General features: G+C 41.5%; 2 protein-coding genes across 3 annotated transcripts in view; one reads left to right on the forward strand and one right to left on the reverse strand.

Annotated features, from left to right (window-relative positions):
• The window catches only part of Cgrrf1 (cell growth regulator with ring finger domain 1), a 21,008-nt gene extending 8,998 nt beyond the window's left edge, over window positions 1-12,010 (reverse strand). Inside the window, exons 1-2 of the mRNA XM_013012341.1 lie at window positions 11,753-12,010; window positions 2,969-3,108 (exon numbers count right to left, since the gene is read on the reverse strand). Coding sequence (XP_012867795.1) covers window positions 2,969-3,108; window positions 11,753-11,856 — 244 coding nt within the window. The 5' untranslated portion in view covers window positions 11,857-12,010. The remainder of the gene's footprint in view (window positions 1-2,968; window positions 3,109-11,752) is intronic.
• Window positions 12,011-15,641: 3,631 nt separating this feature from the next.
• The window catches only part of Gmfb (glia maturation factor, beta), a 15,154-nt gene continuing 14,966 nt past the window's right edge, over window positions 15,642-15,829 (forward strand). For both annotated transcript variants that reach the window (XM_013012247.1, XM_013012248.1), the window contains exon 1: window positions 15,642-15,735. In XM_013012247.1, coding sequence (XP_012867701.1) covers window positions 15,733-15,735 — 3 coding nt within the window. In that variant the 5' untranslated portion in view covers window positions 15,642-15,732. The remainder of the gene's footprint in view (window positions 15,736-15,829) is intronic.

Below are 15,829 nucleotides of genomic sequence, written 5' to 3' on the forward strand. Positions count from 1 at the left end.
GCTCAAGGCTAGCACTCTACCACTTGAGCCACAGCGCCACTTCCGGCTTTTTTCTTTTTGCTTATGTGGTGCTGAGGAATCGAACCCAGGGCCTCTGGCATGCAAGGCAAGCGCTCTACCACTGAGCCACCTTCCCAGCCCCAAGACCTTTTTATTTTTTTCTGGTCATGGGACTTGAACTCAAGGCTTGGGTGCTGTCTCAAACCCTGAGGGTTTTTTTTGCTCAGTAATAGTGCTCTAACACTTTAAGCCACAGTGCCACTTCCAGTTTTCTGGTGGTTAATTGGAGATAAGAGTCCCATGGACTTTCCTGTCTGGGCTGACTTCCAATCACCATCCTCCTCAGTAACTAGGATTGCAGATGTGAGCCACCAGCACCTGGCTTTACAAGACTTTTAAAGACGAATTAATACCAGTACTCCTCAAACTTTTCCATGAAATAGAAATGTAAAGATCACTACCAAACACATTTTATGAACCCAGCATTACATTCATCCAAAGCCAGGTAAGGATCCAACGAAAAAAGGGAAGTTTAGACCAATCCCTCTAAAGAACACAGATGTAAAACTCCTTAATAAAATACTAGCCAATAAAATTCAACATCTAATCAAAAATGTTATACACTATGATCAAGTGGGTTTTAACCCAGAGATGAAAGGCTGGTTTAATATACATAAATCAATAAATGTAATACACCACCTTAACAGTGCTGAAGACAGAATTATATGATTATCTCAGAAGATCCAGAAAAAGCCTTCAACAAAATCTAACATCCATTCATGTTAAAGGCTCTGGAGAAACTAGGAATAGAAGGACTATACCTCAACATAATCAAAGCTATATACAACAGACTAACAGACAAAATTATTCTAAACCATGAAAAACTAAAACCATTTCCTTTAAAATCAGAAATAAGATAAAGATGTCCACTTTCTTCACTCCTTTACAATATAACTCTGAAACTCCTAGCCAGATTAATAAGGCAAGAAGAAGATATAAAAAGGATTCACATAGGGAAAGAAGTCAAACTCCCTATTTGTAGATGACATGATCTTATGGCTAAAGGCCTTGAGGGACTCGACTCTACCCCCAAGCTCCTAGAACTGATCAATAACTTTGGCAAAGTATCAGGATACAAAATCAACCCATAGGGCTGGGAAGGTGGCTCAGTGGTAGAGCGCTTGCCTTGCATGCATGAGGCCCTGGGTTCGATTCCTCAGCACCACATAAGCAATAAACCAATCACTAAATGGGCAAGGGAGCTAAAGAGAGACTTCTCAGAAGAATGGCAAATAAACACATAAGGAAATGCTCATCATACCTAGCCATAAAAGAAACAGGAACCAAAACAACATTGAGATTCCATCTCTCCCCAGTAAGACTGGCTACCATCAAGAACTAGAACAAAAGCCATGCAGCAGTGGCTCAGAGTGTAATCCTAGCTACTCAGAGGCTGAGCTCTGAGGATTTTGGCTCAAAGTCATCCAGGACAGAAACGTCCATGAGACTCTTATCTCTAATACACCACGAGAAAAACGGAAGTGGTGCTGTGGCTCAAGTGATAAAGCGCTCACATTTAGCTGAAGAGCTGAGGGACAGCACCTAGGCCCAGAGTTCAAGCCCCATGACTGACAAAAAAAACAGAACAAAACAAAACTAGAACAACAACAAATGCTGGTGGGAAGTAGGGAAAAAGGAACCCTATTGCACTGTTGGTGGGAATGTAAACTAGTATAACCACTCTGAAAGACAATTTGGAGGTTCCTCAAAAAACTAAACACAGAACTTCTCTATGACCCAACCAAAAACAAACCAACAAACAAAAGACAGCCAAGGCAGACAAAGCTGAGAGACTCTTTTTTTTTCAGGGAGGGAGGTGATTGGGGAAGGGTGGTCATGGGGCTTGAACTCTGTGCCTGGGTGCTATCCCTGAGCTCTTCAGCTAAAGGTGAGCACCCTACCTCTTAAGCCACAGTACCACTTCCGGTTTTCTGGTGATTTATTGGAGATAAGAGTCTCATGGATTTTCCTGCCTGGGCTGGCTTTGAACCCTGATTCTTAGATCTCAGCTTCCTTAGTAGCAAGGATTACAGGTGTGAGCCACCAGCACCCAGCTGCTGAGACTCTTATCTCCAATAAAAGACCAAAAGACTAAAAGGTCAAAAGACCAAAAATGGAGGTAGTTCAAGCCCCAATGCTGATTTTTTTTTAAAAGAAAGAAAAGAAAAAATTCAGCTTACAGACATATAAAACTCACACCATTATTTGCTTTGTTAAACAAATTAGACCTCCAGGAAGAAATCCCAAGATTCAGAGCTACATAAAATACTTGAGTATAGACTTTGTATACTTGATAGAAAGGGAGCAGTGTATGAGACCTCTGACAAATGATGTTAATGTAGCTCTGAAATGAATACGAAAAGTTAATGGGACTGTAGATGTGGCTCAAGTAGCAGTGTTCAAGGCCCTAAGTTTAAACCCAAGACTGCCAAAAAAAAAAGGGAGAGAGAAAAGAGCTAAATAAACAAACCAAAAAAACTCCAAGAATCTATAAAAGTTCTCTACAATGAATAAAGTTGACTATTACATAAATTGAGAAGAAAATATACAGTTTTGTGTGTGTACTAGAAGTTAGAAAAAAATAAGAAAATGTGAAAGTGTAAACTCTGCAGAAGTGGAAAAATTAAAGTGAGAATCGTTTTACGTACTAGCATTTGAACTATCACATATTACAGGTCAGTGTATTTTCTTATGTCATATCTGACTGCTTCTGTTTACTACTCGGTAAACTACTCAGAAACACAATTTATAAATTCTTAATTTGTATCTTCAGTATTCAGTCTGGTCTCTGAACAAAATAGGTATTAAACGAATGTTTGGTTAAAAACTGAGTGAAGAGAAAGCAAGCCAAAAAGAGAAGGGCTAAGATGCAGGTGTACAATGGAATCTTTGGGAAATAGTCACCAACTTGTAATTGAAGCTGTGGATGGGTTAGTGATCTCTAAGCCAAAAGGGTTCTTCACTTGTCTCATTTGCTTTTTGAAAACTCTTGTGCTGAACTGAGTCTCTTCTGAATTCCTCAGAATTACTGGAACATCCCAACCAAACCTGAAGAAAGTTAAAAAAAAAGAGAGGGAGAGAGATAAAATATAATTTTAATAAATTTTGTTACATAAAAGTATGTTACACTTTATTATTTATTTCTTTAAATGTAAACACAGAAAGAGACTAACTTAGTAACTCAGATTAGTTTTTAGAATTAATGTAGAATTGAGGGAGTGTCCCAGAAAACTGCAAAGTTGTTCATGTGGTGAATCAACATACTTTTGAAAATTCACAAAGAGTTTTATTCTTAATATTCTGACAACAATAAAGGAACACAGTGATAACATTCTAAAAAAGATGCAATCCAAATATATATATATATATGTACATATTCATGTATGTATATGTATATATGTACGATATTCAAACTATTTGGTACAATTTATAAGTCGGGATTTTTCTTTTAACATCATGTTTTTTGTGTGCTAATACTAAGGCTTGAATTGAGGGGAGAAGGGAGGTTAGTTGTGGGGCTTGAACTCAGGGTCTAGGCACTGTCCCTGGGCTCAAGGCTAGTGCTCTACCACTTGAGACAAAGCTCTACTTCCAGCATTTTGTGGTTAGTTGGATATAAAAGTCTTATGGACTTTTCCTGCCTAGGCTGGCTTCGAACTACAATCCTTAGATCTCAGCCTCCTGAGTACCTAGGATTACAGGCATAAGCCACCAGCACCCAGCTTTAAATATAATTTTATTGTTATTATTAAGGAGTTGTACAGAGAGGTTATCATTTTTGTAACAATTCTTTTTGGACAATGTCACCCTTTCCTTTGCTTTCTCTAGTTTCCCCTTCCTGTCCCTACCTACAAGTTACATAGTTTATTTTCCACATAGTGTATACTGAATAGCATGACTACATTTGTTCAACCTTCTTCCTCCATTTCTTCACCCCTTCCCTTCACTAAGGGAATTTTTAAAACATAATTTGTATAGAAAAAAATAAAAAGTTCTACAAGCATGACTCATGTAGAGTGCCTGCCTAGTAAAGTACAAAGCCCTGAGTTCAAACTTTACTACTACCTCCTCCTCTAAATAAATATAAAAAGAAAATTCCAAATACAGACCTTCATTTACATATTTTCTACTTTTATTTTATTTATATTTTATTTTATTTTTGCTGATACCAGAGCTTGAACTTGGGGCCTTGGAACTTTACCACTTGATCTACACCTCCAGCCTACATCTTCATATTTAAATTTCCTAGGACAATGCACATAGAACAAACAGAAGGAAAACAAAGGATACAAAATGTAATTTCTAGGAAAATTAAAAAAACAGCTAAGCTAACTCAAGTGAAATAAAATAACTCAAAGAAGAAAATACATAAATTTTAAAAAGAAGAAAAATAAAGTAAGTAAAATAACCTAGAAAGAATCCACACCAGTGACACTGGGATACTTCAGTTGGATTCATTTTGATGTGCTTTTCCCTGCAAACACAGCAGTGGTAGATAAAAGTCAAAGAAAGAACCTGCAGAAATGAATAAACAATCCGGTATATTTAAATAAAGGAATGAGTACTCAGCAGTGATAAAGAGATAACTCATGGCTATAACTACATGAATAAATCTCAAATACATCATGATGTGCACAAGAATCCCTAGAGAAAAGAGTACATTGTGCAGGGTTCCTTCATATGAAATTCTAAAGTAGGCATGCTAATCTATGGTAGAAATACAAAAGAGAACACTAGACTGTGGGAGTAGGGAATGTGATGATGGAAATCTGAACTAAACAGATGGACAGATGGAATGCTTCTGATCTAGAAATTTCATACTATGTACACATTATCCCAAATTTAAGAAAAGAACTAAAAACATAAGCAAATGTAATTTTAGGTGTTGATGCCAATACCCTCGCACTTTTATGTAAATGTAACTTTAGGTGTTGATGCCAATACCCTCGCACTTTTATGTAAAGAGTACAAGTTCTTTTGAAGTGCTTCCCAAAATAAGATAGACTGATATTGGACAGAAGGTTGATAAGCAAGCAGATAGGAAGTTAGGGGAAAATGGTGATGATGGAATCTAAGATATGGTAAATGTGTATTCTTTCTAGCATTATGAATGTTTGAAAAATGTTTTAATAAATGCTAGAAAAAAATGAGACCTAGCTGGGTTTAAAGACAAGTATCCTTATGGATCTGAACATGGAAAAATCATAAGGAAGGTTTGTCACCACACTTTGGTTGGTTATGAATTTAGCAGGCAGTGGTAACTAAGCATTCACATCCTAAGGAGGCCATTAGAAATTGTCCTCTCAGCCAGGTGCCGGTGGGTCACACCTGTAATCCTAGCTACTCAGGAGGCTGAGATCTGAGGATCATAGTTCAAAGCCAGCCCGGGCAGGAAAGACCTTGAGACTCCTATCTCCAATAAACCACCAGAAAACCAGAAGTGGCGCTGTAGCTCAAGTGGTAGAGCGGTCGCATTGAGCTGTAGAGCTGAGGGACAGCGCCCAAGCCCAGAGTTCAAGCCCCAAGACAGACCAAAAAAAAAAAGAAAGAAAGAAATTGTCCTCTCAAGACAGGAATCATGGCTATCACACCAGAAGCTGGGTTAAGCTAATATCAATCTGGAATAGAACTTTCATTATAAGACCTGGCTCTGAAATTGGAGATTCTAAACATCTGGGCTTTGATAATTATAAAATGGCTAAACAATGAGGATAAGAACAAAACAAAAATACTTTCCACTAAAATTTAGGTTGTAAATCAAAATTTCAAATACACCAATAAATCTAATGTTGAGAAAAATTATTATTAACAAATATTAACAAATGTGATAGAAATTAATTCAAGATGATGAATTTAATTTTACTGCAATTAGATATGACTGCTCCAGTTCTGCTAACAAAGCTGAGAGCAAGTCTCTAAGTTAAGAGATCAAACTTTTCCAGGTAACTGTGACCTGAAACAAAGCTCAAGAATATTTATAGGAAGACAAAAATACTTAGTACCCTTTAGGGTAAAATTCACAATGTTTTGCAATGCTTACAATGTTTTTGTAAAAAACTAACTGGCATTCAAAGATGCAGAAAAATATTACAAAGGAGAAATAGAAAATGTATATAGAAATAGGAATGTATAACAGAAATGACCAAGATATTAGAATTGGTAGACAAATATAAATAGTTGTTATAATTCTATTTCGTATGTTCAAAAGATAAAGGATAGCAATATGGAAGATATTTTAAAGTTCAAATCAATTGTTAGAGACATAAAATAAAATGTCTGAAATGAAAAATATACTGAATGAGATTAATAGCACATTATACACTGCAGTACTTCTAAAACAAAAATTGGCAGTACTTTTAAGAACTGGTTTTGGCAGTACTGGTGTTTGAATTCAGGATATCACACTTGTTAGTTATAAGGCAAATTTAAAGCCCTAATACATACAAAAAAAAAAAAAAACCAGGGCTGGGAAGGTGGCTCAGTGGTAGAGCACTTACCTTGCATGCATGAGGCCCTGGGTTCAATTCCTCAGCACCACATAAGCAAAAAGAAAAAAAGCCGGAAGTGGTGCTGTGGTTCAAGTGGTAGAGCACTAGCCTTGAGCTGAAGAGCTGAGAGACAGCTCCCAGGCCCAGAGTTCAGGCCCCATGACCGGACCCAAAAATAAAAAAAATAAAATAAAATTCAAAAAAAAAAAAGAAAAAAATCAGGGGTTGATGGCTCACTACTATAAGCCACTTAGGAAGCTGAGATCTGAGGATCAGTGTGGACAAGAAAGTATGATACTCTTAAGTGGCGCTGTAGCTCAAGTGGTAGAACCTTGAGCTGAGGGACAGCGCCCAAGCCCAGAGTTCAAGCCCCACAACCAACAACAACAACAAAAAAAGATAATCCACAATTATTACTGCTGGGCGCCAGTGGCTCACGCCCGTAATCCTAGCTACTCAGGAGGTTGAGATCTGAGGATCCTGGTTCAAAGCCAGCCGGGGCAGGAAAGTCCGTGAGACTCTTATCTTCAATAAACCACTAGAAAACAGGAAGTGGAGCTGTGGCTCAAGTGGTAGAGCGCTCGCCTTGAGCTGAAGAGCTAAGGGACAGTGCCCAAGCCCAGAGGTCAAGCCCCATAACCGACAAAAAAAGAAAAAAAAAAAAGAAAGTATGTGAGACTCTTTTCCAGTTAACCACCAAAAAGCAGGAAGTAGAGCTGTGGCTCAAAAGCCTTTAATAAAAAAAAACTCATGATAGCATCAAGGCCCTGAGTTCAAGCCCCAGGACACACACACACACACACACACACACACAGCCCTGAGTTCAAGCCCCAGGACACACACACACACATATGAATCAGAAGCACAGCACTAATATACACACACACACACACACACACACACACACGAATCAGAAGCACAGCACTAAACATCTCCACCTTATCAAACAAATACCATCTCAGAACTAAATTTTAGTCAACCAAACAAGTACTACTGAAACTCTGATCTCATCTAGTTTTACATTCTACGCCAGTGGCTAACATACTTAAAATCTGTTCCTCAGGTTTCCACAGACACAAATTACCAAATTTGCAATTCTTTAAAGGAATGATTATTTCCAATAAAGTCACATTTTTTTACTCAGTACTGTGGAAAATGCAGAGATCTCAGGGCAAAAGGTAGGACTCTTTTTAAGTATGGCCATTCGTTTGGACAGTGACTGCCTGAAGAAAGATTATAACAGGAAAGCCTTCTCTTCTTACACATGGAAGGGTAGTTGCCTCCATCAATAAAGTAGACTCAGAATGCCTGGGGTTTCAGGATTCTCAGCTCTATGTTTATCTACATGTCTCCATTACAAGTCTCAGGATTCCATTCCTTTACAATTTAGTGTCCTGCCACATTGAAAATTCAGGCTGGGAATTTTATTTCCAGTACAATTACCACTGAGTTCAGTTTTTAGCAAGACTGACTCTGTGACTATGCAAAATAAAGAACCAAGGAAACTGCTAAGCACTGGTGGCTCATGACTATCATCCTAGCTACTTTGGAGGTTGAGATCTGAGGGTCATGGCTCTAAACCACACCAAACTGGGAGGTCCTTGAGATTCATATCTCCAATTAACCACCAAAAGTCTGACGTGGAGCTGTGACTTAGATATAGAGAGCTACCCCTTGAGCAAAAAAGTTGAGGAACATTGCCCAGGCATGAGTTCAAGCTCCATCAACACAAAAAAAACTACAGAAAACTGATTCTCTAAGATCTGATTTGAGAGTTTAGAGAGTTGTGTCCATTGTTTTATTTCTATGAATGCTCCATTGAACTCAGAAGTGTCTTATCTTACCTCTTCCTTGGTACCTACAGTCACCATTACTGCTTAACAGTCAAGTGCTTTAACTACCAGGTCCCCGATGGCAACTGCATCAGAAATCATTGTATCAAATCAACTAAAGGTAGAATTTAATTATGATGTCGCTAAATGGCATCAATTACTAGCATCTTATTTTTCATTAGCAAGTAGTCAAAAAAAAAAAAAAACACAAACAACCAATCCAAACCCCAAGTCCTATTTTTGTGGATATTTTTCTCCCTAGGATTCTATTTTTAATGAACCCTTTATCAGTCACAGTCAAGCAAGGAAACCAAAACCACAGTGTGTATTCACAAAGGGAAATTAATGTTTTAAAATGTTAATATTAAAATACTGTTAATATTAAAGATGAAAAGAGAATGACTACAATTTAAAAATTTGGTGAATGACTCCATGAGCTAGATCTCAGACCTGAGGAAAGCATACTGTGTCTTTAAGGGAGTATTCTAGGAGAGTAGAAAATAATAAACAGAAACAACTGAGACCTGCCACAATGGGTCCACTATTACTGGGGAAGAAAGAGAAAAGGAACCAAGCTAAAAGCAGCTAATCTTTATTTTTTTTTTTTTCCTGGTTGTGGGGCTTAAACTCAGGGCCTCGGCACTGTCACTGAGCTCTTTTGCTCAAGGTTAGCACTCTACCACTTTGAGACACAGCATCACTTCCAGTTTTCTGGTGGTTAAGTGGAGATGAGAATATCACAGATTCTCCTGCCAGGGCTGGCTTTACCATGACCCTCACATCTCTGCCTCCTGAGTAGCTAGGATTACAGGTGTGAGCTACCAGCACCCACCCCCCCCACTCTCCCGCATCCCCCCTTCCCCCCCCTCCCCAAGCAGCAATTCTCTTCCAGATTTCTAGTCTGTCTCCCCTCTTAGAAATCTGATAGGTAGCCAGGTAGCAAAGGAGAAATCTGTCCAGATTCACAGAATATATAAGGGTAGTAGGAAGCTGACAGGCAACAGCTTAATAAATTGTACTCCACAGGAGACAGGAGGCTGCTATTAGGGTCCTTGATTATTTGAAACTGTTAAATAATGTATATGGCATTTGGGGTTCCTTTCTGCACAGTGATGGCAGGAGCTTTTGTATTAAAGCTCATAGAAACCACTGAATAGTTAAATGGAAATATTGTACCTCCATCTCATGGTTTTTTGACTGTTGTTATTGGGATTCAATAATTGCGTCAATGCAGGTTGACACAGAGCAAAGAAAAGAAGCAAAGGAAAAGAAACTCAGTGGTACTAGAGTAAGAAAAGAAAACTGATAATCAAGAGGGATGATATTTGGAAAGGGTGAAAAATGACAAAGGTGACAGTATGGTAAGTTAACTAGTTTAAGATCCTGGCTTGGAGGTTATAAAGATGCTGGATTATTAGAAAGATGTTTTCATAAGATCAAAATAATGTCCAGGTTTTTGTCATAGTAGTCAATAAATTTGTGACCTAGCTGGGTGCTGGTGCCTCATATCAGCAGTCTGAGATCTGAAGATCATGGTTTAGAGCCAGACAGATAAAACTAGGAGACTCTTATCTCCAATTAACCAGTAAAAAGTTGGAAATGGCTCCAGTGGTAGGGCGCCAGCCATCAGTGAAAGGCCAAGCAAAAATATAAGACCTTGAGTTCAAGTGTCAGTGCTGGCACAAACACACATACATAAAACTGTGGCCCTAGCTTAGGTTTGCAATTAACACTGTTTATCTACATGGGCAAAGCTAAACCAGATGAAAGAATGGCTGGGTTGGGCTCACAATGACTAGCTGAAATCCAAATCAAGATGGAAGTAACTGGCATTTCACATGATCTTGTAGCCTCAGTAGTGCTTAACCCAGACTTCCAGAAGTTAGAAAATTACCTGGACCTCCACCTCTATAAGTTATACCTACAGGAGGTGATTTAAGCATGTGATGTAGTTATCATGCAGGTATTTATTTTCCTGATGGAAGAAAATTGTGTTTAAGAGAATGACATCAGCATTATAGTCACTGTATAATCTTTAAGACTGATTTGTCACTTGGGTGACACCTTCTTAATTTCCAGTTAAAAACGTTTATGAGATGAATAATAATAATTAAAATATGACAGGTCAAGAACAATACATTATGAGCATTATGAATTATGGGCATGATACTGTATAACTATAATCTCAGCACTGAGGGAGCTGATACAGGAGGATCCCAGATCCAAAGCCAGATTGGGCTACACAGCAAAACCTCATCTCCAAAAAAGGAAGGAGGAGAAGGAGGAGGAGGAGGAGAAGGAACAAGAACAACAAATTAAGCTTGGGCTTCATCTTTACCCATCCACATATAAGGAATATTTTGCTCTACCACTGGTAGGGTGAAGACCAGTGTAGAAACAATGCTTTTGCTAGTGCCTAAAAATGACCCAGATTTTCAGAAACTGAGAGGTCTGTGTCCTTTCTTCAAAGTACAAGCATATAAGTGATCAAGGAGTATTTATGAACTCCTTACAAAGTCTGCTTCAGTCACAAACATGTCTTTTTTTGTTGTTCTTCTTCTCATTATGCTGTGGTCTCAGAAATGCTTCTCTTCCATACAGTAAACATTCAACTATCTTCCAAAATATTCATTCTCCAAAGCTCAGCTCATGTCTCTCTCTTCAGTGAAGTCGTTTCCCATTTCTCCAGGCCACGGCCGTAATCGCTCAGGACCACTGTTCCACCCAGTCCAAAACACCCTCATGTCAAAAAGTCTCTGAAGAACTGTAAACCCAGAAAAGCTGTTGTCTACGAAAGTAAGTTCCAGCTAGCCCCTGTTCGCAGGGCTCCTTAAACATGATCCAATGGCACTTCATGAAAGAAAACGAGAATCTCGGGGCTTGGAAGAACTGCCTCAGGAGTTAACAGTCCATTCCAGTCTCCCACCGGTGAACTGTCTCCATTCCACGGTGCAGCGTACTTCGAAGATCTCTCGATCGCCTCTGGACTGCAAACGGCGCAGGATCGATATGGAAAGCTTCGCAAACGGTAACAGAATCCGGTTCTAAGTTCCGCAGAGCGGACCACACGGCGATCGACCGTGTGCTGTGCACCCCAGGCTGGGTGACCGACTCGCCCTGGGCGCACAGCAGGCCCCACTCAGGGACACAAACCTCCTGGACAAGTTCTGTATCCCAGCGCTGCGTGGATGCTCCGCACCCACACTCACGGCGGGGCACGAACCCAACCGGCCCCCACGAGCCCCCACGACCCGGCCCACCCGCGCTCGGGGCGGGGCGGTGACGCAGGCGCGGCGCCCACCGGGTCTCCACGACCGCGACCCCGGTCCCCAGCTGTCTGTCTGTCTGTCCGTTCGGCCCTGGGACACTTACCATCCTAGTACCAGGCCGGTGGTCACGATGAAGCAAGTGAAGACCACCGCGATATAGAAAAGCGGCGAGTATTCATAAAGTGTGACAAGAAACACCGCAGCCATGGGGTGGGGGGTGGGGGGGTCTCACGGGCTGAGCCGGGCTCCAAGCCCCTGGGCTCAGCCCAGCCCAACCGAGCTCGGCCCGCCCGGCCTGCCCGGCCTCGGTAAAAGCCGCTACGGCGCCCGGGAGCAGACAAACTTCGCAGCTCTTCACACGCCGAGGCACCGGTGAACTGGAAGCCGGGACAGGCTCACGGGCTTGGGGAGCCGGCTTGCCAATCATGACGTCGCCCGCAGGATTCGCCACACCCCTGTCCCGAGCTATTGGCTGCGCAGGGGGAGGGTAAGACCTCGAACCGCCCCCGGGCACTCCGGATTGGTGGTTTACCAGGCTCCTCTCCGCCAGTCTGGTCCAAAGGTCACCGTTGTTTTGCAGGCAAATTCTTAAATAGAAATTGGGGGCGGGGGCAGAGGAGGGGGCAGGTACCTCTGGTACAATTTAGGCACATTTAGGCAAATGGTTCCCCAAAGAGAGTTTATACGAGATCCACGTGCAGCAGTTCTAATTCCTGCAACCTCGTATTATTAGACTCTAGGAAAGAGAAGGAGGTCTACCGTCTAGGGTTCTACAAAGTACTCCACAATTGAGAATTAGCTAAAACTTTACCTTTAAAGTATATTCATCTCTCTCTCCCCCCCTCTCCCCTCCCTCTCTCTCCTTGGTGCTGGGGCTTGAACTCAGGGCCTAGGTGCTGTCCCTGAGCTGCTTTTTTGTTGTTGTTGTTCAAGGCTAGCACTCTACCACCTGAGCCAAAGTGCCACTTCTGGCTTTTTCTTTCTTTTCTTTCTTTTATTTTGGGGGAAGGGGTCCGGTTGTGGGGCTGAACTTTGGGCCTGGATGCTTGTCCCTCATCTCTTCAGCTCATTCTAGCACTCTACCACTTGAGCCACAGCACCGCTTCCGGCTTTTTTTCTGCTTATGTGGTGCTGAGGAATCGAACCCAGGGCCTCATGCATGCAAGGCAATCGCTCTACCACTGAGCCACCTCCCCAACCCCAGTATATTCATTTTTGCATAATAATTTTTTAAATAAGTAATACAAGAGTTGGGGCGTGGCTCAAATTGTAGAGCACCAGCCACAAGCAAGCAAGCCAAGCACCAGCGAAAAAATTAAAACAGAAGCAGAAGCTTTGAAGTACAGGAAATTATGGAGTCTTTCACTCAAAGCAGCCTCCCCAGAAGTGTCTCATAAATTTTTTCCTTTAGTCCTAAAGCCACACCTACTTACAGAGAAATGGAGCCTGACTCTGAGCAGGAACAAACTCAATGACAAATCAGGATTTTCTTACAGAGGGAGAAGGGAGAACTGGCATTAAGATGGATAACAAGTCTCCACACTCTCAAGTCCCCAGTAAAATTCATGCTTAGGAAAATACGTTTTTCCCTAGGGTCTCTTGCATTTTCTGGCAAATAATCACGTTTTCTCTGGAGTAGTGTTGAGGAAGGAACTTGCTTCTACAACATAATTGTAATTGTTATATCTCTAATTTGTGAAACGTAGTTTATTCAGCCTGCTTTCAATTGTTGGGGATTATTTTATTACTATAAAGAACATTGCAATGAATATCCTTAGAATAAATTACTAGGACTTGTGCTTCTGTTTTCTTGGTGCAGCTATAGGGGCTTGAATTCAAGGACAGGACATTGCCCCTTAGCTTCTTCTGCTCAAGGGTGGTTTTCTACCACTCGAACCACAGGATCCACTTCCCACTTTCTGCTGGTTAATTGGAGATACAAGTCCTGAGCTGGCTAGAATCTCAGTCCATATGACTCAGACAAGGTATTGGGAGTTAGCAGAGTTATCTTAGAATCTCAGAATACCAAGTTGGGCTACCACTATTGCTGAATGTCAGATCATGACCCAGGTAATATAGAATTAAATTCAGGGAGTCTTCTTCCTTTTCAACATTATCAATGTCCAGATTTTGAAATGTTAACAGAGCTTCAAAATGATGGTGCTTCTTAGAATTCAACATCCTATTTTAGAAGTCAAAACTTCATTGTTCCTTTATTTATTTCTTCTTAATGCTTCCAACTCTTTCTTCACATGACCTTTCTATATCCCACATTATTTCTAAGGAGAGAAAAAGTTATCTCAATTTTGGAAATGCCAATTGGTAGGAATTTAAATAAGTGTTATAACTTTGAATTCCAAACTTTGAAGCGATCAATGCATGGTAACACTGAATGCAATATGTATATGCTGCTATAGAGAAGAAAAATTGTGAAAAATCTTATATTACTTTGGCAGAACCTAACAGCTTGACCAACTGAATTCCCAGGTCTCTCTAGGAAAAGTCTCCTGTGGTCTTACTGAAGTAAGGAGGTCAGGTCTGGCCAGCGCCATATTGGCCACATGGTGGATGGTAGGGTCTGACATCTTGTCTTCATGCTGGGGGACACCCCCCTCCCTCTCCCCCACCTGCCTTCCAGGTAGTGGTTTTGCCCGGACCTCTGGAGGCAGGAGCAGGCACTTGGCTGATAGGTTACTGAATCTGTCAGTCTAGTGCCTGGGACTGGGAATTTCCTGAGGATCTGCCTCCTGCACCGACCTATTTAGGACCAACCTACCTGCTGGCCTGCATACCAGTGTGTCTCCATGATCATGTCCTGTGTCCTGTCTCCTGGCTCATCTGCAGTCATCTTGGAGTCCCAATTCAGCTCTCCATTGATGCTGAATTGGCTTGTTGGTATTGTTCTTGTTATTTCTTTCCTCTTTAGCATGTTTCCTAGCTGTCTTTTGTGTATTTGTGTGCTACAGGCCTCTATAACAACTGGAGGCCTGCAGCCTGTTAACTGTAAAATGAAAACTCCAATATTCTATATTTTAAAATGTGGCTTCTGGAATGATTAACTTACAACATTAGATAATAGATAATAGGTTTCTGTTGCCTATAAATGTGAAACAGAATAATACTGATCATTAATTAGTAACATTGGTTCTAGTGATTTCACTCTCACCATCTGACATCTGGAGATATTTTTGCTTATTGAAACTTGAAAAGTACACCTGACCTCTTGTGGTTAGAGACTGTCAATACTGTTAAATAATAGATTGTACACCTACCCACAACAAAGAATTACCCCACCACAGATGTCAATATTGCTGTAGTTGAGAATTCTATTACCCCTGGGCACTTGTCACCAAATCCGTTTCCACCTTGGTCCAAGACTTAGATTATAATACTTTTTTTTTTTTGCTTCTGTCCCTGACTTCCACAGTCTTTTTTTTTTTGCATTGTTTTGTAGCTTTTCAAATTTTTATTTTTAATTCCCATACAATAGGATTCGCTATGTTTGGTGAGGAGTTGTGTGAATTTAAACAGTTGGGTAGAAGTCATCTAACCTGACAAGACAGGACATGTAGTTTACTTTTCAACAGGCCCTTAGGCAGTGGCCTGAGTATGAAAAGGCTCATTAAAATATCGGCTATTCAACCGCATTGCAGTAAATAAACACTATCAGAAAAATAAGTACTAAAGTTCTGGAAGTTGGCGGGGATCAGACTGAAGTTCTGGGCGGGGGTCGGGAGATGATGGAAGAGAGTCGTGATCAGCATCCATGTTTACCACTAAAACCACCGACTCCAACTGGGCTTTGTGATATCCGCTCTGGCAGCTTGAAGAAAGCCTCAAGGCACCCAACCCTGCGCCCCTGGGACCGGTTCCATCCTCCGATAGAGGGCGCCGGCAGCGGCGGATTCGCGCGTCCCGGGGAATTTTGGGCCTCGCTCGCTGCCGTCCGCGGTCACGTGCCCGCCTGCGCGGCCGCCGTCTCTCGCCGGGGGCGGTTAAGCCGGGCGCGGGCAGGAAGGGTGCGGTGCCATTCTTAAAGGGGCCCGAGGAGCTGGCGACGGGCTGCCGACGGCCGGAAGGAAAATGGTGAGCGGCCGTGGGGAGGGCGTGGGCCGCAGGGCTGGGCCAGCCTGCCGGGCTTTCCTGTTTTCCAGAAGCGGGGTGTCTGCGGGCCGCGCCC

This window comes from Dipodomys ordii, unplaced genomic scaffold (assembly GCF_000151885.1).
Source record: "Dipodomys ordii isolate 6190 unplaced genomic scaffold, Dord_2.0 Scaffold16, whole genome shotgun sequence".
Lineage (NCBI taxonomy): Eukaryota > Metazoa > Chordata > Mammalia > Rodentia > Heteromyidae > Dipodomys > Dipodomys ordii.